The following is a 24202-nucleotide window of genomic DNA, read 5'->3' on the forward strand; positions in this document are numbered from 1 at the left end:
AACTGTGAAAAATTAAAATCTCTATTGTTCTTGTTATCAAAAAACTCTGTAGATAATAACATGAACTATGAATCTAATGTTCTATGTTGTTTTATCATGCCATATTATACAATGATGTGGAGGTTTTAATGTTTATGGCATTAAGAGTCTCCACACAGTTGTCTCTGGAGCTGTTAAATCAAGTTCATCTTGGACAACTTGCACAATTTCTCACTGGGATTGAATATTTCTGTATCACTTCATGTACAGTGCAATGTGTGTTCTGCACACCTGAAAACAGTTTCTATTCCTTCATGTGACAGGACAAGAGGAAATGGCTTCAAGTTGAACCAGGGAAGGTTCAGATTGGATATTAGGAAACATTTATTCATGGAAAGGGTTGTCAGGCGTTGGAACAGTCTGCCCAGGGAAGTGGTGGCATCACCATCCCTGGAGGTGTTTAAAAGATGTTTAGATGAGGTGCTTAGGGACATGGTTTAGTGTCAGTGTTAGGTTACGGTTGGACTTTGTGATCTTAAGGGTCTCTTACAACCAAAATGATTCTATGATTCTATGTCCCAAAGGAAGGAATCATCAAAAAATATTCTGCTGGAGACACTACTCTTTCCTGTGGAAAAGGGAGACTTTACTTCAGGATTGACAACAGCATTAGAACTCATATTGTGTGGGTTCCAACTGAAATAAATTAATGTGTTGGATTGACTCCTGCAGTCATAAATTTTCCAGTTTGAATTATATTGCAGCAGATACCAAGGACAGAGTTGGCAGTTGTGACTGGTTTTAAGACACTTTTTATAATTATTAGGAGACTATAGGAAAAGAGATTAGAGCAAGCCAAAGAAGTTGTCCTTGTACAAGCAGATGATTTTTTTCTAGTTTTGCCTGACAAATTAATTCCAGAAACATTAATGGAAAGATATAATTTCACCTAACTAGATGTATAATTTAGAGCACTTACTTATCCACCTTCATTTTATAATTAATGTAAGGAGAATCAGTCCATTGTGAGATAAATGTCTAGAATAGTGACAGCCTTTTTATTTAATATTCATTTTTAATGAATTATGTTCTATTTACAGGTTTTATCTGGGGTGAAATTAAACAGATGTGGGATGGTGGACTACAGGACTACATTCATGATTGGTGGAACCTCATGGATTTTGTAATGAACTCCTTGTACTTAGCAACAATCTCTTTGAAAATTGTTGCATTTTCAAAGGTAAACTTTTTTTAAAAAATCAACAAAATAATTAAGATAAAATAAATTGGGCTTCTTCAAACATTTTTTTCTTTATTTGGAGGTTTTGAGACACAGGGATGCAAGAGATGTATGATATGCTCATTGTATCTTCCACAGCTATAACGAGAAGCTAGACCAGGTTAAGAGTAAACAAAACATTGCAATTTATACTTTCTTCTTCTTGGTCCAGGCAATCTTTTGGTATTTGATCATGAACAGTCATACTGTAATTTTCTTAGAAGATGAAAATCATTGCTAATATATAATAATGTTTGCACAAAATTATGTTTTATGTTAGTCTTTGCCTATTTTTCAGTAAGAAACTATTGTACCTAAGATAATTTTATGCACCATGCAAAACTTTCAGAGAACACTACAAGAAAAATATTTACTCAAAATTAGGGGAAAAATAAAAAGATGTAGAGCAAGATTTTGTTTTGAAAATGTATGATAAATGCAACATGAAGAAGTAAAGCTGAAGGGCATAAAATGATCACTTGAAGCTGAGTATGTTCATTTTCTCACCCTTTTCATGGACTTTTATGAATAGTTTTATATTCCTGTTCTTTGAAGTATCTTCCAGCAAAACAGCCCTTCTTTCCAAAGCCATGGAACATGTTACATTTTGTATGTATTCAACATGAATCCATAACATGATAGAAATTCCTCAGAAAATGAAATATTTTAGTCAAAAAATGGTCTCAAAAGCAAGGAAACCACATCTGAAAAGAAGTGAAAGCATTTCTTAGCATCTGTTATGGAGCTCTTATAACATCCAAGTAAAAATAACAAACCCCTTTCTACTGGCCACTGTGATCAACTTTATATTTCCGCTGTTTCACGTTCCCTGCCACCAGCCACCCTGTATGCATGGAAAGATATTCTCTCCTCTGCCAAGATCCTTTTTGGCTGGGAAAAGGAGAGGGATGTTGAGTGGCCGGTTACAGCTCCCTATCCTCAAACAGCAGCTATTCCTGATGCAGCCCTTCCATAAGTACAGAGGAACACAGAAACTTCTAATTTATATCATCTTGTGTCTGTTCACAAGGGTCAGTCGATCAGGGTAGGGATGAGCAAAGATCTGGGATCTGTCCACACACTAGCCTCCCCCTGTGACAAAAGGTTTTCTGGCTCTCTGGCTGCTATCCTTCGGAAGTTTTCTCACTCAAAGAAATTTGGAGCTGTTGCCTGAAAGAGCAAGATGCTCAGAAGTGTGAGGAAAGTTGTCATTTAAAGGCTATGAAATGTCTTTTTACATACAATGATGCCTTATCATGAAGTGACTGGAAAATAAGTAATTTACCTGTCCTATGTAACAAAGCAAGAAGTTCATTGAAAATGCATTGCAGATGGCCAGTTATTCTCTTTAGAATAATATTAGTTGGAAGACATTATAATCCTTTCATTGCTTCTGCTTTACAGTAATCAGATTCCAGGGTGACAGTATCTAGGATAATGTGCGTCCATTAATCTCCAAATTAGTGCTTGCATGCCAGCCATAATCAACACAGTGCATAAAGCAATATCTTTGGTTCTGTGGCTATTATTTTTTAACTACACATGCAATGGTGCATTCAAATAACTTTTTGTTTCTTAAAAGGCCCTCAGTTGTGGTAGACAATTTAAACACGTCATGATGTAATGAACAGAGTAATACAAATGTAATTTAATACCCAGCCATATTTTTCAAATGCCTACAACAGGTGAGATTGAAAGGATGCCAAATGTAACCAGTATGTTTTGATGTAAAACTCTTATTTTCATTTCCTAAACCTTGCAAGACACGTTTTTCTGAAATACAGCTTTTCTGTATTTATGGAATCAAATAGATAAACTTATTTCCTAGGTGCATTCTACCTTCCGTGAATCAACTCAAGCCAGCTTTAACTAAGCCCCTTGAATAAAATTACGAGAGTGCCTTCATACCACTCCCATGTGTGACAGGTGTTCCTAGAGAAAAAACATAGCGTTTATTGCCCATTTGAGGCTCTTTGACTGACACGGTAGTTAAGCAGATGTATATTATTTACAGTAGCTGATGGGATAGAGTAAAATAAACCAAAGAGTGTAATTTCAGGATGAGACGACTGCTAAAATACCTCAGTTATCTGTTCCATTGCCAGTCTTCAAATAAAATGAGTACATCTCATATTTTTCAAAGGTCTATACTTTTTGTCTTTGTGTATCAACATGAGAGATCTTTTAAAATTATCCGGTATATCCACTGAAAATGTTCTCTCCCCAGTAAATAATGTGATTATAAATAGTACATTGTCACATGTCTTATGAGAGTACAAGATGATTGATTTTAAGCAACCCATCTGTTTTGATAGAAGGTTATAAATATAAATAGAAATGGCTGTGCTCTAAAAAAAAATAATTCACTTTTTTGGGAGATAATTTATTTTGTACTGATGCATAAAGTTAGGTGCAATGCCAAGTTATGTGCAGATCATGTTTGCTTTATCTTAAAAGTGTGTTAAACCTGAGCAATGGACCTAGTGCTGCTTGTTTCCTGTTCTGCGAGAGATCACATCAATTTCCTATTGCTGATTATGTGTCTCAGCCACAGACATGAAAAGCTAGTAGGGAAACAGGTTCCTATTCAAGGCAAGAACTCTGAAAAGTTACTAAAAATACATTATTTATCTGGCTTGATGATCATTGTGTCTAATGTACTCTGTTCAGTAGGAAATAAGATTATATTTCTCTTGTGCCACCGGTTCTACAGAAGCTAACTTCTTCTTATTATTATGTGTTTGCATTGGAAGGTGGTTTTGATCGATGTTTCCCCATATTCACAAACCAAATGTCCATTTACATAGTTTTAACCCCCTTCCTCCCTGAAAAATTGTAGACTTGATTCCTCAGTGTAATTAATGTTTTAAAGCTCTTTGTCAGACCATGCCCCACCCTCTTCCTACTGCTGCTCTGAAATTCAGCATAGTGAATGCAAAGATTGGGACATACATTTTAAAATAGGAAGAGTTCACATTCACATGTGACCTTTCAGAAAATAACTTAAAGTTCTTTTCCTGAGATGGGTATTATTTAACCTTTCTTCTTGTTATCAGAAGCAAGGGCTCACATTTGACCAAGGTCCAACAGCCCATTAAACATTCAGATAGCCTGTTCTCCAAGTCTATTTGATCTCTCTTGGTGATTTCATGAGACCTACAGTTCATGACTTTTATTTTCATGGGAAAACAGTGATTGCTCAGCTTTTTTCTCACAAATGATTCTGGTAGTAGATCTGCATTTGAATTCTTTTGAGTAAGTATCAAGAATTATTATGGTGTATTCCCTAGCTGATATCACACAACCATCATATATTTGCTTTGAAACTCCACTATTTATATCCCACTCAATTTGTTTTCTGCTCTTCTTAATTTTAATTTATGTGCCATGTACATTTCTTTCAACAAACAAGCCAATGATAGGTATTATTGAATCATGTTAAATCATGGTTGGCTTTGTTACATGTCGAAAGGTTGTATTTGCGTTTGAACTGGGGACAGAAGTTCAGCAGGGTCACAAAATAATAAAAGAAAGACTGCAAGGTATCAACGTCCTGATTTATAACAAGCTCAGCATTGTTATATTCACTCTTCCCATTTTCCGTTCCCTAGAACAATAACCATTTATTTATTCTATATAGAATAGAAGAACATCAACAGGCATGGGTGAGAGAGCAAACAGTTCAATTCTGAATGTTTTGGGCTGTTTGGTGCTAAAATACAGTTTTTCTTTTTTCATATATTCACTGTTTCTGGTTTTAATATGCCTAGTCTTTTTGCTCCTCTGCTTTTTTTACCCTTTCACACATGAGCTGCTTTGTTCTCCTGGCTCTTCTTTGATATTTCTAGATTTCTCTTCAGCATCCTCTAGTGAGTGGAATCAATAGAGTTCTGTTGTCAGAGCTCTCATGTTTTTCTTTTTATTATTTGCTGTCTTATTTTGGCTAGTGTATTTCACAGGTCATTTCCAAAGTTTCTTCTGAGGCCTTCACCTTTCTCACCAAGTATTTTCAGTCTCTTAAGTCACATCTCTTCAAAACTGGAATACAGCCCTCACACTCTCTGCCCACAACCAGGAGACCTTTTGCATCATACCCACACATGCAGGAAGCACTGAAGCCAGAGAAAGGTGGAGTCAGTTAAGCTTAAAACACAGTTGTGCCTTTGGTTTCCCTTTTACAAGAGGTCATTTGATCTTTTCTTTCTGTTTTAACAGACCGGTTTTGTGTCTCAATCCAGAACATCATACATAAAGTCCTTTCTTTTCATCTTTCTCCTTAACCTCATCTCTTCTGGAAAAAGGTGATATTGGATAGATCTTGTCAGACTATAAGGTAGCCCCTCCCCTGCCCCAATAATTAGTGAGGAGAAACAGGAAATTAAAGAGCAACTCATCTGATCTGTTTGGGATATCTGCTGTCCTACTACTCTAGAAATGCTCATTTTTCTTTGCTGACTGTAAAACAAGGTGACAGGGAGCACAGATGTGGCTGTTCACACCTCATTGGTTTAAGTTGGTCCTTTCTCTCTTACTGTACTAAATACCATCCTTATTCAGTGTTCTGTAGTTCCATGTTTTTCTCAGATGAGTATTTCCTTAGATTTCCTCCTTCCCCCTGGCTTGTTTAAATTCCTTGGAATCTGCCACTACTTGCCTTCAACTAAAATATGTCTGCAGTTGGATGCTTTTGATTCTCTACCAAAAACTCCGTATCATCCTACTTTCAAATATCTTCTTTAAAATTTTTCATTAATATATTTTACCTTATTGCCCCAACACACATTGTGTACTTTCACTAATGTGAACATCTAATGCACTGTTCAGCATCTAATCTTTCTCCAATTTAAAGAGAAGGATGTTGTGGAGGTCTGTGTCAAAGGCTTTACAGAAGTCCAGAGAGATGACATCCATAGCCCTTCCTTTGTCCACTGATGTAGTTACTCCATCATAGAAGGCCACTTGGTTGGTCAGGCAGGACCTTGCTGAAGCCATGCTGACTGTCTTGAAAGATTTTCCTGCCCTCCATGTGCCTTAGTGTAGCTTCTAGGATGATCTGTTCCATGATCTTCCCGGGCACAGAGGTTTGGTGTTTCCCAGGGTCCTCCATTCTACCCTGTTTAAAAATGAGTGCAATGTTTCCCTTTTTCTAGTCCCCAGGGACTTCACTTGACTGCCATGACTCCTCACATATCATGGAGAGTGCCTTGGGAACTATAATAGAGCAGCCAGTTACCTCTGGACTCTGGGATGGATCTTGTCGGGTCTCATAGACTTATATATGTTTATCTTTCTCAGGTGGTCTCGAACCACCTTGAGAGCAGTCACCTTCTTAGGAGGGTGAATTTGATGTGGAAATGTTGTGATGCCTGGCTATATTGTTTCATGTGGCCCCAATGACATGGGAGAGTCCGCTTACTACTGAGGTCATGCACAGTAGGTCTGCAGGATGCATCTGAGTGGCCTAGAGCATGTAAATACAGACCGTACCATAGTCCCTCTTTGAAATCTGCTTCATATTATATCATTCCATGGTTTTAGAATGCTTCATAGCACAGATTCTCTGCTCTGATATGTTCTGTAAAGCATATTAATGAGACCAAATAAATAATAATGAGTTTGCCACAGTACTTAAGCCTAGTTGAAAATAGCATCTTTCATCTTCAAGAAATTTTTTGGTGGAGTATTGAACAGTAAAGAGTTGGAATTCCAGGGGTCAGACTCTTTGATAATGAGACACACAAGCAGTTTGCCACAGTTCATTAATAAACAGCTTTTTCATCACTGGTCCAGTGTTTGTGATTAAGCTATATACTTATTCCTTGATTAAATGTTTTGTTCCAACTTGCCAAAGTTCTTGCAGGTTTCTATCCATCATTTTGTGTCTGCACTGTTCTCCGAAGAACTCTGAAGAACTAATTTACCCAATTTTACAGCTGAAAGTTTCTGAAATTCTAAAAAACCCATGTATTCAAAAACTGCTTCTTTTATTCTCAGTCAGAATTATTAGACTTATTTTGCCACTGTGAAAATTATAACCAAAACACAGGCAAAAAGCTAGAGAGCATAGACCATCCTGCACATAAAAATGAAGGACAAGTACATGGGTACAGCTCTTTTTTTTTTTTTTTTCTAAAATAAAAAACTCTCCTGAAGACATACTGCTTTCCAAAAGATGTTTAGTTTTATTGTGCTATCTGCAAATTAATTGAACAGCTTACAAAGAAGCTGGCATACTTGTTTATGCATAAAAATAGAGGAATAATTTCTTCCCTTCTGCTTGTTTTCAGTATAGTGGGTTAGTTCCACGGGAGAGCTGGGACATGTGGCATCCAACCCTGGTGGCTGAGGCTCTGTTTGCAATCGCAAACATCTTTAGCTCCCTTCGCTTGATCTCATTATTCACTGCAAATTCTCACCTGGGACCTCTACAGATATCTCTAGGAAGAATGTTGTTGGACATTTTGAAGTTTCTTTTCATATACTGCCTTGTACTGTTAGCTTTTGCAAATGGATTGAACCAGCTGTACTTCTACTACGAGACAAATGAACCCGGCAATTGCAAAGGAATAAGATGTGAAAAGCAGAATAATGCATTTTCAACGTAAGTGGATGATCTGTTTCTATCCTCCCCCTCTGTCCCTTATATTTTAATCACTTAGATGTTGTTTACAGGAAAGAGGTTGCTTTCCATTGGTATGACAGTGGTTTCCTGACAGACACATCAAAAGTTACCCTGATAAAACAAATATTAACATTACATCAGTCTGTAATAATGCTTATCCCATACCACAGTGAAATCTGTGCAATTCAAGATATCTCAAAAGATAAAATAAAGAGGAGGGAGGGATAACCTGAGATTAGAAAGTACATATTTAGAATTAAGGGAAAAAAAGATCACAAGATCAGAGCTTGCTTATCGAGGCAGCTGTTGCTCTGCACTTCTCATGTATCTATGGGCATTAAATAAGTTTGGTGTTCTAAAGCATGAAGATTCCTTGTAAATGTGATAAATTGAGGCAGGAAAAAACATTTAGTCTAGGCTTTTATTGACCCTGTGTCTACTCTACACAATCAAATACAGTATTCTAATTTTTGTTTAAAACTATATTTTTCTTTTACTTAAAAATCAGTTTTACTTTACTCTGTTCTGTAGTTCATCTATAGTACCAAAACTACCAAATAAATAATTCTCTATCTCATCTTTCAACTTCCAATCCGAATCAAACTACTGCTATGAATACCTGTTCCCTATTACCTTCTATGAATCATATCTAGGCTGTTTTAAATATACATTTATTACCAATGGCTTCCTTCTCAAACTAAATTATTTTATTAAAATATCATCTTTTATAGAATTTTAATCAAAAAGCTTGGCTGAAATGCAACATATTTATTTTGCATGTTGATAACATCTAAACTTTGTGTGATCTGAACAGAAAAGCACAGAGAAGTTTTCCAGAGCTGAACATTGAGGGAAGCAATATTATTCCTCTAGGAGGTAGTGGGGACTACTCATACTAGTGCCAGAAGATGGTGTCAAGGCAGACTGATATGCCTTATGAGTCTTTTCTACCACTGTGAGTAGGGGAGAATAGTGGTTGTTTGATTTGTGATCAGACAAGAGACTCCAGAGCCATACCTTACAGCTAAATACACACTGTTTTACAAAAGCAGAGATTCAGGACCGATAGTTTCAATCAGTAAAAGCATACTGCACTCTCAGGTACCTCTGCAGGATGACACTGTACTGGATTGCATGACAAAGTTATGTTTCACAGATTATACCACATGGGGGGAAAGGGGCTGGAGGGTTAATTTTTGCTTAATCTTGGACAGAGTGCAGGGCCACCCAGGGTGGTACAAGTCCCCGTAGTTCAGCAGCCTTCCTGCTCTGAGTGCAGTGGGGACAGTGCTGGTGTCCCACACATCCCATGGAGTCAGGGTAACCTGCATTTGGCATCAGGGTAAAGGAACAAGAGAGAGGCCATGAGGAAAACTCACTCCAGTTAATCTCAAGATATGGGACCAGAGAAGCAGAAAATTTAGCTCCAAACTTTTCGGAAGCAACTGGGCTAACCAGGGCCCATGCTTCTGACCTATAGTGTAGCTGAACATTGTACAAAAGTGAAATTATGTCAAGCTACCTAGTTGCAAAGGATTTTTTTTTAAGTTAGTTATTTTTATTTAGCTTCCTAGCTGTTGTCCCAAGTTTCTATAATGGAACATCATATAATATTATTTATTTATAAAAACACAAGTTTCTGTTCAGAGCTGCATTTTTGTGTTTTTAATGTCTCTGTTCTTTGGAAGACAAAACATATGCTAAAGATAATAATGTTCTTCTCATTATACAACTCCTTTTATCTCAGTGGCTCCCAACGCAAACTAGAAATTGCATAAGCTGACAACATTAAGCAGGTGTGAGGATACCATAATTGTTTTAACATCTTGGTGTAACATGATCATTTGAGTTACTGCCATCTATGATCAAGGCAAAGATCAAAATACTTCAAAGGCAGGTGTTCAAGATAAGGTACCTAAAACTTTATTTATCTCTCAGAAGTTTGAACAAAATCAGCCTTTTACTCATAAGCTTATTTATAGATTCAGTAATGTATATCTACATATTCAGATTTGAAACATTAAGTCATTGTTTCCCTAGAAAGATATTCTGTATGTGTTGCCTATAGTGTGTTAAGTATCATTTGTCTCAATCAAGTCAAGGACTTTTGTGTGTTTGAGGAAAAACTGTATTGTTATCATGCATTAATTTATTTCGGGTTTTGTTTTTCAGATTATTTGAAACACTGCAGTCATTATTCTGGTCTATATTTGGACTCATCAATCTCTATGTGACCAATGTGAAAGCAAGGCATGAATTTACTGAATTCGTTGGAGCCACCATGTTTGGTACCTATAATGTAATCTCTCTGGTTGTTCTACTCAACATGCTAATAGCCATGATGAATAATTCTTACCAGCTTATTGCTGTAAGTTGTTCCTTATCCTTATCCTTAGATCATTTATAATAAATAGCTGCTGTCTGTTCCTACATCCCATTTTTCTGACAGTAAATCTTTTTTACAGACAGAATATTGGGACAAATTCTCTGATCTGTTCTAATTCTTTTGCCCTGTTCTGGAAGGACACAGAAACCAGACCCCAGCTGGATTGGCCATAGGGGAATTTCCCCACAACTCTCAATGGTGGCCCCTGCTGCAGAAGCTAGCTCATGGTTTGAGAAGGGTCTCCTGAAGCTTCTGGCAAGTGGCAAGGGACTCTGCCAAATATTGTCTGTCCCTACTTTATTTTCAATACATTATATTTATTAACCTTTCTTTTCTATTTGGATTTTGATATATTGTCAATATATAGTTAATTGAAAATGGATACCCATGTTTCAAAGACAATTTTGGACACATTGCCAGTTCAAACTAAAGGTCATGACTTCTTACTCAGTGGTGTCCTCATTCACCAATTTATCCTTACCAGAGCTATTGGCTTATTTTTATTTCTCAGCTATCTATTAAGGAGATTAATGAAAATAAACACTGATTCGTCATGATATTTCAAATACGATCCTGCAAAAAGCAAACAAATAAAAGAAAGCTTCTCAGTCTTAATATTTTAAAATGTGGTGTTTTTTTTTTTTTTTCCAATCTGGAAATTAGAAGTTTTTCCACAAAAGAAATATCGACTACATGTGTTTATATAATGCTAGCTGGCAAAATCTGGTACACTATATACTAGCATTCATCACAATTCAGATTGCAGGTAGAAAAATTTACTACTACACCTTCTAAATCAGTGGTTTGATTACTGTATATCTGGCTTAATATTAAAGGCTAAGGCTAGACCTGTAGTTTATGTTCTTGGCTACTATGTTGTCCGCCTCTAACAACAGTGATTTAAACTTCTTGTTCGGCTGCTAGGATTTAGCAAACTTTTCATGGATTTTAGTTTGTTTTGTTTTCTTTTTTTCAAACTTTTCAATATTTTTCAATATTATATAGAATCCAAAAGAATAATGAAATTTCAAATAAAAATAATTTTAAATCAACAACCTATTCCAAATATATAATTCTGAAGTAAGATGAAAAAAAAAATACTTAACTGTTCTAAGTAGCCTCACAATTTGTTAGATAACCTATTTGTGAAATTCTGTGGCTGGCAATTACTAAGAGAGTATGTGAGACTTACAGCCTTGTGAAGCTGCTACACAGCAGAGTAATTAGAGTGATCTATGTGGTATAATGATGAGCTGCTATTATAACAAAACATCTTTTCCAGAAATGTAGCATTTTTCTGCTTGTAATTATCCTTTGTTGTTTGAGAGACTTTTAATTATTTAAAAGCCTGTAGCAAGGAAAGAAAGGTTGAAAGGGGATATATACTGTACATATCTAACATCTCTCTTCTGAAGTAAAGCAGCTTAGCTTTGTTTTGTACTAAAGACCTTCTGTCAAAAGAAAATGCCAGTATTTTAAACAAGAAAATTCATTAGTATTTCAGAGTTGTTCCAGTTTTAGGCTTTCAGATTTTTATAGAGGTTTGTTTCAGCTCCATAATTACAGCAACATCTGTGCTGGTGTTGTGTTTCTTGTGTGCAGGATCATGCAGACATTGAGTGGAAGTTTGCTCGAACAAAACTCTGGATGAGTTACTTTGAAGAAGGAGGAACTCTGCCCACTCCTTTCAATGTCATACCAAGCCCAAAGTCTCTCTGGTATCTGATCAGATGGTTATGGAGACATCTTTGCAAGAAAAAAATTAGAAGAAAGCCTGAAAGTTTTGGAACAATAGGGGTAAGTCCTGTTATACTCTGTCTGCAGTCCTCCTCTTTGCTATATAGATGAGTCTTTCTCAGCCTTACAGAGCATACAAACTTTCAAATATTATGCATATGAGACAGACAATAATTCTACCAGAGCATGTTTATTTTTTGCATTAATGTAAATGTATGTGACTGAAGAGAAAACATCATTGTATTCCTGAGCAATGACAATATGAACCATGATTGTGCCTCATCTACAGATAATTTAAGAAAGATTAAAAGCAATACAAATATAAGAGATCAAATATGTGTACTTGTCTACCAGTCCCAGAGGTCTGCTTGATGATCTCTAGATCAAGTGCTCCAGTTCAAGTATCATTGACATATCGTGAACCACAGACTCGTGTATGAAATATTTGTCATGGGATATTATCTGGCTCTCTGTCACTCTCTTGCTCTTTACATGCAATTAAATGGGTTTACCATAAAAGCATTCTTAACAAAAGCTGCTCCCATTAAAGAAAATATTTTGACATATAACAGCATTTACTTGGAATTGCTTACTTGGATTTACAGGCAAAATTATTTCAGAATTAGATTGGTACCCTATTCTAATAATGATGATTAGCAGTGAAATTTCTAGAGAAAAAAATAGGGGAAAAGACACACAAGGGGAGTGAGAATAGTCCTGCACCTGGATTCAGCAGGTACATGTGTAATATCTCAGCCACAGACTTTCTCTGGTAGCTGCAGTGGGTAAAGCAAGTTTGAATTTGTCCCTCCTAGCTCTATTTAGTTGAGATACCTCAGTCAGCAGCACAGTTTTCTATATTGTCAGAGGAAATATCCAGGCGGCAACCTAACCCACCAACAACTAAATCTTTCTAGTTATGTTTTTTGCATTTCCCATAGTGAGCAAGTCAGTACGTCAGTAACTAGACTGCATTTAGCCAACTCCAACATGAAGAAAACTATTGTAGGCAAATGTGGATAATGGCACTTTCCCTATACCATAGGTATTTGGTGAATAGAAATATTTTCAAGTACATTAGGAACTCAGATAGCAAAGCATTAAGTGACAGTATGAGAGTGTCACGTGTGGGTAAGGGGAAGGAGAAAGTGCTATAGTCCTTATGCTGTTGACCCTGATAGAGAAGCATCCATTCATTTCAACGAAGCCAGGGGATATAAGACAATTATTTGCTGGACCATTACTCTATCAACCTTTTTTTTCTATTTCCTCCCAGTTTGTTAAGAAGTGAGTAATAAAGATAGGGTTTTTTTTTTTACAAATTTTGCAGTCATATCCTGGCATTCAGTTTAATTGCCAGATATACTCAGAGGAACAAGTTAACAGGGATGTACAGATATATGATAAAGAGGAAGAGTTACATATAAAACTAATTCACAATTCCTTAGCTGATTTTGTCCTCTTTGTGGAAAGCTTCTAATCATGCTTATTGCAATATCCTGATCTTGTTGGAAATATGCTTCACTTGGCTGTCATACTTGTAACTAAGGAGAGGAACAGCCAGAAAAGGAAGCTCGTAAGCATGAGGATGGCATTGAATCAAATCAGTAATAGACTGTAAGAAAGAAACATTGAAAAAAATTAGTATTGGAAAAGCAGTGAAGACAGAGAAACAGTGGTTGAGATAGAAATAAAAATAAAAGACAGGAACTGAGCATGAATGGTGAAGAACTTCAAGAATAAAACATCACTGTGTAACCTGGCAAGGAAAAGAAGTTGATGCAGAGACCAACTGAAGGGAAAACAGGGGGGAGAGAGTGGGCAATGCTTCTAGGCATTTGTTAAACATTTGGTAGGAATGATTAGATAGTGTAAACTGATAGAGTGATATTAAAATCAATGGAGTGATGCCAGTGTATAACAGCCGAGGATGTAAGTTTGGTTAACAAAATATCACTGTTTGACTCGGACAGATCCAGATTACTCTTATACATCCCAGCAAAACCTTCAGGACAACATTTTCTGTCAGACTTTCCACCCAACATGTTTGTTTTGTTTTGTTTTGTTTTGTTTTCTCCTTTATTTCCTTTTCCAACTGCAGCTCTTGGAGTAAACTCATTCCTGGGTCTGTGGAATAATAACAAAAGAGACAACATGCTCTCAGCCCCATGCTGAATGGCAGGGTGAGGAAGGGAGTTCAGAAATATTACCCCCTGATTCCTGCAGCTACCTCCTGCTGGGGTACATAAATACTAACTTCTAGAAATTAGCAGCTTGGATTTTGGAAAACTGGTGCAACAAAGGGTCAAAAGGCAGAGAGTCTATACACAGAGATGGTTGAGAATTTTTACAAATGGAATTTTCTTTTTTTTTTTTTTAATTAAAAAAAAATCCTTAAACCAAACTTTTTCATTAGTATATACCAGTTTCAAAAAAAGCTTTTGTTGGGAAAGGCTTTTCAGCTTCAGGATGAAATTTCTGTTTGGAGAGAGAAGGAGCAGGTGCTAAGTAAAGCAAATAGCTTGGGCTATGGGGGATCCAGGTTCACTTTTATTCTCTGGTGGATATCTAATTATTTACTCTAAGAAGAACAGCTGTGACAGGAGAGATTTACATCTTAAAATCATTAAGACTCTAGTGGGGGAAAGGTGCTCTCTTGAGAGAACAGAAGGAGCTGAACCTAGCTTCTCTATGATTGGAATGTGAACCACTAATTACTGAACTGTTTTGTAGTGGAGCACATAGGCGAGGGAAAGATATAGAAACTTTTTAGTATTTAGCTTCAAGTATAGCTGGAACTCCTCTGGAGCAGAGGGCTCACAAGCCAAGCTATCATGACAACAAGACTTCCAGCTGCCTGAAAAAGTGAGTGGCTGTGGCTGATGATGCGATTCAGTCAGAACATCTGGGCACATCATAAAACTACAAAGTTGCTTCAGCTATAACAGAAGCCAAATTTGGGCTATCTGAATTTGGAACATTTTGCAATTTCTAGGCCCAGTTGTGCGTCCAAGCTCCAAAAAGAGATAAGATGTGAGTATGCCTATGTGCTCGAATTTCCACATCAGGAAAGTCTGCCTGTACTCATCAGAGTGTGAGAACTACTATTCACTCCACTCGTCAGGTCTACAGACAGTTTAGGTAGATGTAAACCAGATGCTGCTAGCTGGCTTTTCCCCAAGAGGTTAAGTCATCAGAGAACGAAGGGGCACACCATGGTGATCTCACAGTTTGTCCTGGGGGAATGTGCTGCTTTCTGGTTTTGGAAAGCTTATTCCCATCACCCACAGCTCATCCTTGGGTTCTCAGAACTTTTTCAGTTGTTCCAACAAACTGCATCACAAATTAAATTTAGAACCTCTATGACTTTACAACTGAAGGGAAATGAAGAGGAGTTTTCTCTGCCTTTTGTTTGGGGATCTCAGCTGACAGCTCTCTGACTCCAGCTCACTGGAATCTCCCCTGTAATAACTCTGACCTCAGAGCTACAAGATAAGCTTTGTCAGGACTGCCTTGTTTTCATTGGGTCCTGCATTATGAATTCTTATTCCTTCCCTGTGAGCAGTACTGGGGAAAAAACATTATATATTCATTTTTCAGGCTTATATTGACTATATGGATATATGGATGCCATATTGTCTATAAGGCAGAACTCAGATTTCAAAGCATTTTGTTCCAAAACCTCTAAATGCTAACTTTCCCATTAGGAAGCTCTAATCAGCAGTGACGTACTATGGTATTTTCCACTAGAAAAAGCAATAGTGTGCATCCAAAGGCTGAGTCAGTGCTAGAGGATAGAAAACAGAATGCAGCTGGCTTGTTAAAGCCAGCATTTTTCAAGGATCAGACTTGATATTTGCATAAGAAACCTTAGTACCAAAAAGCCAGGAATCATGAGCTAGGAATGAATCCAGGTTGTATTAAATGTGTCATCAACAGTCCACTGTAAAAATATATATACGTGCACAACCAAAAGTTCTTTATATGCAGGCAGAAATCATAAAGAAAGGGTTCAATGTCATGATAGTTTACAGCAGACATGCTAGTGGAAGAATTTATCTGGCTGATATGAAGAAGAGAAATGCCAGTAGAAATAAGTATGGCATAGTTTCTTGGGAGGATCATCTACAGTGCTGCTTGTAACAAAGCTATCATGGGAATGAACAAGGTCTGCGGGGAAGCGAGATGCCTCTGAAGAGAGCTGATTAACTGGCTTCTCCTTGGATGTCAGTCCTGTAGTTCTGCCATCCTTTGTTGTACTGGGACAGCTGAAACAGTGGGTGGTGGAGGCACAGGGAGCTATTTCAAGGGACAGAATTTTTCTCCAAAGCAACACAGTGACCAGCCACACCAATGGCAGCTTCTCTAGCCACAGCTACAGCTGAAGGAAGGCCAGGATGCCTACATCTGGTTTACTAGTACTTCAGCTCTGCTATTCATCAGGCAGAGATCTACCTTTCAGATTTCAGCACTTTTTTTTTTTTTTTCTGTCATTTTGACATATCCCAGATATGCCAGCATTCTCTTTAGCTATTATAACAACGTGTCTCCTACACCTAAACCTCTGAAATAACAGTATGTGCTGCTCTTTATATATATATGAGTTCTGTTAACTTTGTCAGCTCACCTTAGCAAAAGCCAGATTAGTAATGTAACTCTATTGACTAGGCTGAAGTTTCCCTGACTGCGGAAGGCCTTGGGGTATCCCAGAGATACTCCTGTTGGCCACCTGAAATCCACTGCTATTTCAAAATAGAAGTAAGAAAAGAAACTGGAATAAACTGGACTATTTTCCTCAAATTACGTTCCATTTTATGTCTGGTCAGTTGCCAAAAAGTGGTTTACCTATAATTTTAAGTATTTCAGAGGAGAAAATGGAAAGGATTATCAAGGCTATTTTCAGGTGGTTTTGTTTGTTTTATTTGTTTTTACCTGAAGTGTTTATATAAAGTTACCTATTTTCTAGCTATCTAGATATTTATGCCATTTTTCCAAGCAATGTACATGTTAGTTATTATAATTTGCCAGAGAAAATCTCCTTTCACTTTCTCCTAGTCTTTGTTCTCCAAGTGGAAAATTATGCAGCTCCTAAGTCAATATAAGTATTTTGTATTTTCTCTCTAATGTATATTATTGAAAGTTGAACAAAGAAATAACACCTTCCATCTAGAATGGAAATCAGTAATCTGAAGTGTTTATATAGCTACGGACCATCTCATGCCAAAACCTCTTTGTCAAAACAGAGAAGTTCTTACTCTCCTTATGGGAAGCTTCTATTCAAGATGAGGAATATATCTCATTACTTCAGACAATCTTTACGTTTTCTGGAGCTTTATCACCAAGCAAGTTTTCATTCCCACTTCATAAAAGATATCATTTTGATAAAACAATTCACAGAAGTAATTTAACATTATCAAATTTTTGCCTGCTAAAGAGATTTCTCTTCCAACCAACGCAAATTACTAGGACTGGCATAAGCAGGAATACCAAAAATGTATCACTACTAGTAAAAGTACTGCTAAAGCTTCCTCGAGGATATTAGTTGCTCCTCCCCAAAAAGTGATAAAAGTATCCCCTTCAATTTCATTATCTCATACAATATGATCATCAGAAGAGTGTTTCTTCTGTTGCTATTTTTTGTCAGATTTAACTTTTATCCCTTTGCCAGTCAGTTACTTGAAACAAACTTTAAACAACTACAAGTTAGACTATGACCATTTAGAGAAAAGCAGACTGACTGATAAATAGTAAATAAGAATAATATTAATATTAATGCCATTGTATTTGTAGTGAATAGCTTGATTTTCATATATATTTAAGCAAAGATTTCTTTTGCTTTCAGTAGGAATCAGGAGGAAATAATGAACTGGAAACTCAATCTGAACAGTTAAACAGGAGACAGAGAAATGAAAACTTCACTGAAAGGATTATCAAGCAGTGGAACAGGCTGCCCAGGGAAGTGGTTGAATCACCATTCCTGGACGTGTTCAAAAGACCTGTAGATGCTGTGCTTAGGGACATGGTTTAGTGGTGGACTTGGCAGTGTTAGGTTAAGGGTTGAACTCGATCTTAAAGGTCTTTTCCAACCAAAATGATTCTATGGCTTGATGGTGGCAGTAATAACTTCGCTAGATTATTTGCATGCATAATTCCCTGTGCAGCATGTATGTGTCTGTGTATGAAAACACACCATTAAATGCATTTACTTTAGCTTCTCAGCAGTATGGATTGAAAATGATTGTCAAGTGCAGTAGAACTGTTCTGGACACATTGCTACACAAAAAAAATGTGTTTAGATAGTCATCCTAAATTGCATTTTTTGACGTAGCATTGAGTGGAAAAGCCACAGCCTCTGTTTCTGGAAGTTTCAGAATTGGTTGCTAAAAAAAAAAAAAGGATAAACTTGATTTAGCTATTTCTTGTTATGGGTACAGAATTAAACCTATGTATTTCTTGCACATTTCACTGTAAAATAAAGCAGAGAGGATAGCAACTGAAGAAAGTAGTCTGCAAGACAAGGGGCAGAATTTGTTTTAATTATAGGAGTTATTAGCTTTACCTGAAGTGCTTTTTAGCTACACCTTACAGTGTTCTTGCCTGTAACTCAGATTTGTTGCTGAGAGCTCTCTTAGACACCGACTCCCTTAGTGCTCTCTCGGCAGGAATGAAACATCTCCATCGTGTGGTCACTGAGAAAAAGAAGAAAATTGAACGTGCCTAAAGACAAATGTTAGGAGGGCACTGGCCTTCCCAGGGCTGCCTTACCCCCTGCTCCCTGGTGGTGGGCAGCGTCGCCCCCCTCTCACCCTTAAACACAACGAATTCCCGTCTTCGGATGACGCATCGATGCACAAACATGATCTGGAAAAATACTGAAGAAAAGATGTTTGTGTATAAAGCCCTACCACACAGTCTCAGTTTAGAGCAATTAGGAAATAACGATTTTCCTTCATTATTTTTGCCAAGCCCAGGCACAGAGCTACTGCATCCCTCAAATTAATTACAAACAAGAAATGTAAACCCATTCCGAGTGCAGGGAAATTGTTAAGCATAAATTGCCAATCAGTTTCAAGTAAAAGAAGGTGACAAAATACCTTACTGAGGCTGTCTCATTATGAAACTGAGGTCAATTTTAACAAGTCCCTTGGATGTCCTTTTATCCTATTTTAAGATGCTCTAAGTGTTCTGTTTTGTAGATACACAATCAGTGGACCAACACCTTATTTTCTCACCAGCAGCAGATATAAGAACCCAAGATAAAATTATAAGTCTTTCCGTAGTCTGGGATAATTAAGATAGAGAATAGGGAAATGTGACTCAGTATGCTATTGAGGACAATAGTAATTCAAGGACTAAGTAATTCAGGGCTTTTCCTCCTCTCTCTTTTTCTGGACAGCCCTTAGTTATGGTGGTGTAATCTAATCCAACACTTGCTTGAAGCCTCTACCATGCATTCACCCTGTCATACTTCTTTTTGCTGTTCCTCTCCAGACTTATTATCCCTCTTACCTTCTCTCTTTATCACCACCAAACTCTGCATTGTAGGCTAAGTTTCTGGCTTCCATACCCTTCTCTGTGATCAAGTGTCTCTATCAGGGAACTAAGACTGAAATTTTCTCTTTAATACAGTTTTATAGTGCAGGTTTTAATTAGCTCTAACTTAAATGAGACATCAGGAGCCATAGCAAGTGTCTTGTTAACATCATGTTTATGTCAAGCATTTCCCAATACAGTAAATTATGCTTCAGTCCGTGCAAGTGACACGATCACATTGTTCCCCTTCTGTCTCAGATCCGTAACTGAAGGGTTCTGCGAGCAGAGACCTGGCTGCCCCACTGCATCCATACCAGTGCTGGAATAGCAGCACATTGATGAAAATGTAAAAAATCTACTTTACCTTCCCAATGAAAACATTGCCTCTTCTGTAAAGCTAATGACAGGCTTTGCTCCAACAATGCCATTTTTCAACAAACTTCTCATCTCTCTCATCTTTCTTGATACCACATACTGCACAGACCTGTTGTTTTCCTATGCTATAAGTATTTTGCTACCAGATAGGGATTCATGGCTTTTTGTTCTTTTCTTTTTTTCAGAGGCGTGCAGCTGACAATCTGAGAAGACATCATCAATACCAGGTACAGGCTCATGTTTGGTTTTGGGGCAATTACGTTCTATGCCTTGAAAAGGTCTTCATGAGGAAGGGGAAACAAAACAAAACAACAACAACAACAAAAGAACCAAACAACACACAATATGCATACTTATTTCATCCTCAGCAAACAAGCGATTGGTTTTTGGTGCCCAAACAACAGCATTTGAGAAGCAGAAAATATTTCCTAGAGCAATAACATTCTAACCAGTATTTTGCTCACTATAACATCGTTTGCCTTAGAAAAAGCAAACACACAACCCCACCTCCCTGCTGGGATTTGTCAGGATCACATGTGCAGCTCACTGACATGTTCCATCAGAACCTGCTCTCCATCTCTCCGGCTCTGGTGCCACATAGACAACTTCCTGTCCCTTAATAAACTCTCTGTGTAGATACTCTGTAATTTGCTCTTCTCCATCCTTCCTGCTTCAGCGTCTGATTTTTTTGAGATTATTGTAGCACAAGGAATAATTTCAAGATTGATTTTCAATTTTTGTTGTGTTAAAAGGGCTGCAAGTTAAACAAGATGTGGGCTATACACTTCTAAGTTTGGTAATCAATGGATTCCATGTGGGTAATGATTAGGTAATCTAGGACTTTTCCAGCATGAAAAAGAGGGAAGTACAACTGGGATCTATAAAATCATGGAGAAGGTGAACACTGAGAAGTTGTTTACCATGTATCCTCTAACTGAATACCAGATACCAACTATACTGCATTAATAAGGCTGTAGGCTGTACTTTGAGGGAAGTTATTATTGTCTGGCCCACACGTGTAAGGCTGTGCCTGGAACAGTGTGTCCTGTTTTGGGCCCCCCACTAGAAGAGAGATGTTAACAAACTGGAAGGAATCCAGGGCCACCAAGATGGTTAGAGGGCTGACATAAAAGGAGAAGCTGAGATTTCAGCCTACAGTAGGTTAAGGGGGATCTAACTGCTGTCTTCATTAACATAGTGGGTGGCTAGAGAGAAGATGAAGCCAGATTTTCTTGGAGGTGCACAGAAGAAGAACAGGAGTCAATGGACGCAAGATGCTGGAAGGGAAATTCCGTAAGGAAAATCATCATCACAGTCAGGGTAGTGAAGAACTGGAAAAAGTTGCTCAGAGAGGCTGCAGCATATTCACCCTTGGAGATATTCAGCACTTCAATGAACATGGCTCTTAGGTGGATCAGAGAGCCTCCAGGCAGACATCTCTTCCAACCTAAGTAAATTTAGGATTCTTAGAAGTAGAAGACAACAATGAAAACTATCAGAGAGCGGGTTAAAAATAAGCAAATCCTCAAATGGAATCTTATTCCAGCTATACTATGGAATTCACTGGCAGAGGATTTGTGGATGCTGAAAGTTTATATGCATTCAAAACACACACCTGTCACAGCCCATTAAAACTAGAGCTATCATTTCTGATTCAGAAAGTCTCTGAATCTCACATCACAGGAGGCTTGGGAGTGTATAGCTGCAAAATAACATTATACAGCTGCTCTAGACTTACACTCCTTGTGAAGCATCAGCAATTTCTCACTGTCAGACTGCACATTACTGGCATGAGATGTACCTTTGGTGAAAACCAATACAACCACTCTCAGGATAGTTAATATCAGCACTTCCACTGAAAAGCAGAACAAATTTTGAACCAGATATAAGGTTTATACTTTTTTGTCATTTTTCTAAAGCACAAAGAATTCAAAGCATTCCCACTAAGCGTAGGTTTAGTAACTAATACCAAGAAACCTAACACGATATTTTATATTTTTAGGAAGTTATGAGAAATCTGGTTAAGAGATATGTTGCAGCAATGATAAGGGATGCCAAAACTGAGGAAGGACTGACAGAAGAAAATTTTAAGGTATGTGGTAATTCAAATGTTTGTAGATGTTATGATAAGATAAGACTGTGAAGCATATCCCTCAAACAACCCAGTTATTCTGGTGGCATATATCTTGCTTTGTAGCGCAGTGTCTGCATCCTGATGGACCACACACAGATAGCATTGTATTATACATGGGCTCCAGCAAGTCTCCTCCTTTCTTTAGCTGAAGCAATAATCAGTTTTATCAGCTAATTTGAAATATACTCATGTAAACGGACACCTAAGTGGGGCTAAGTGTGTGTAATAACACACAAAGCAAGATGCAAATATTTTCAGCACCTTAAGAAAGAGAGATTTTCTGCTACAGAGAGCTGTTGTGCATTTAAACAGGACACCTTTTATATGACTTAAAAGATGGCAAACTTAAATAAGTATTCAAGTATTAAAATCCTTTGACACAGACAAGGTGAATAGGTCCATATAAATCACAACACTTACATCTATCACTGTGTATTTCTTGCATCATTTTTGTTAAAATTGTCACCTTAACTCCAGATGTTCGAAATTATATTCATCTGCCTCAGCTTAGCCATGCAGAAGATACAGCCAGAGCCTAAGCTCCATTACCCCTTTAGAGAAAATGAAGAGAAATAGGGACTTCCTGAAGGCAAGGTGCTGTGTCCTGAGACAGCCCTTTAAGAGACAGACGTTGCACTGGCAGAAAGCAGCCTGCAGTGATTAGTTTTGAGTTAGCTGCCAGCTGGCAAACATCTCGTGGAAATGCACCAAGTCCTACCTGTGCATGCATGCATATGTCCCCATGTGTGTGTGCATAGGGGATGGTGGTAACAGCTGATCAAAATGCTGTTGTTGTGACGGGATAACACTGTCTAGCAGATTGGCTGTAAGTCTTCAGGTTGTCCAAGTTCCTTCCTCCACCACTGTTGGTGATATCCATGAGTAGTCTGGGTTAAGACACATTTCCTTTGAAGTTTCCTCTTGATAAAATTGTTGATCAGTTTTCTGTCTCACCTGAAAGATCCAATAGACTGAGTCTGAAAACCACCTTGAAGATGCCAGGTATTATCCAGATGGTGAAATTTATTACTGATCCCTAGAAGACCCTAGTATAAGCTTCTTTTTTTTTTTTTTTTCCTTTTTTTTTTTTTTTTGTTGTTTATTTCCAAGAGAAAAAGTCAAATTAGCTTCTATTCTTTGATATTTAATCTTTCTTCCTAATTTTTAGGAGTTAAAACAAGATATTTCCAGCTTTCGTTTTGAAGTCCTGGGTTTATTAAAAGGAAGCAAGCTGTCTAATTTGCAGACTGCAAAGAATAACAAAGACACTGCCTCTCTGTCAGAAAATGAAGAAAATAGTGAGAGTGAAGGAAACAAGAAAGGAAAGAAGAACACCTTCAGCCTTTTTGACATAACAACAATGATTCACCCAAGATCAGCCACTATTGCCTCTGAAGCACATAATGTAAGCAATGGCTCAGCAATGATGGTGTCAGAGTCCACAAAGGAGAAACAAAAGCGTGTGAATTTTGTAACAGACATAAAAAATTTTGGGTTATTTCACAGACGATCAAAAACAAACTCTGTGGAGCAGAGTACAAATAAAATATACACAGTTTCTGAAGAAGTTTCCCGTCAACAGGCAGAGGAGCAATGTGAGAAAACTGCTGAACTGGAAGAGGGAGAACTGAGCATGGACTGTGAATTGAATATCCAAAGTCCTGATGAAAAATGCATTTTAGCTGAATCACAAAATAACAGCAGCTCTTTGGATTCACAGGAAGAGGGGAGTATTTGTGCTTCAGAAACTGAGAAAATGGAGTTACAGAACTCAGAACCAGCCACACCACAGGATCAGCTGGACAAGGAGTTGGACATTTGCATTGACTGTGATAGGAACCAGGAAACAATCGATCAGGGTGATTACGTGATAACAAGGTTGTGATGCTTACAGAAGAAGCATTTACAAATATATATATTTTGCATAGTGCTTTGGGGGCGGGGGGGGGGGGAGTGTTTTAAGAATTATATTAGCAAATGCAGAATTACACTTTATAGTACTCAACTGTGGCACATGATCTTGTAACATAGTCAAGAGAAAGATAATACGGGGACCTTCTGTTTTGTAGCCTGCTTTAGCTTTCACGATTTGTTTTACATTTTTTAATAAATGGAAGCATCTTGTATTCTTGTACTGTTGCAATAACCCACAGAAAC

General features: G+C 37.5%; 1 protein-coding gene across 1 annotated transcript in view; it reads left to right on the forward strand.

Annotated features, from left to right (window-relative positions):
* Window positions 1–23930, forward strand: part of TRPC4 (transient receptor potential cation channel subfamily C member 4) — a gene marked incomplete at both ends in the record, with an annotated part of 92155 nt that extends 68225 nt beyond the window's left edge. The window contains 7 exons of the mRNA XM_080352826.1: window positions 1080–1219; window positions 7546–7859; window positions 10053–10248; window positions 11869–12063; window positions 20097–20138; window positions 21914–22003; window positions 23214–23930. Of these exons, the coding sequence (XP_080208952.1) occupies window positions 1080–1219; window positions 7546–7859; window positions 10053–10248; window positions 11869–12063; window positions 20097–20138; window positions 21914–22003; window positions 23214–23930 (1694 nt within the window). The remainder of the gene's footprint in view (window positions 1–1079; window positions 1220–7545; window positions 7860–10052; window positions 10249–11868; window positions 12064–20096; window positions 20139–21913; window positions 22004–23213) is intronic.
* Between the last annotated feature and the right edge of the window lie 272 nt (window positions 23931–24202).

This window comes from Nesoenas mayeri, assembly GCF_963082525.1.
Source record: "Nesoenas mayeri genome assembly, chromosome: 1".
Lineage (NCBI taxonomy): Eukaryota > Metazoa > Chordata > Aves > Columbiformes > Columbidae > Nesoenas > Nesoenas mayeri.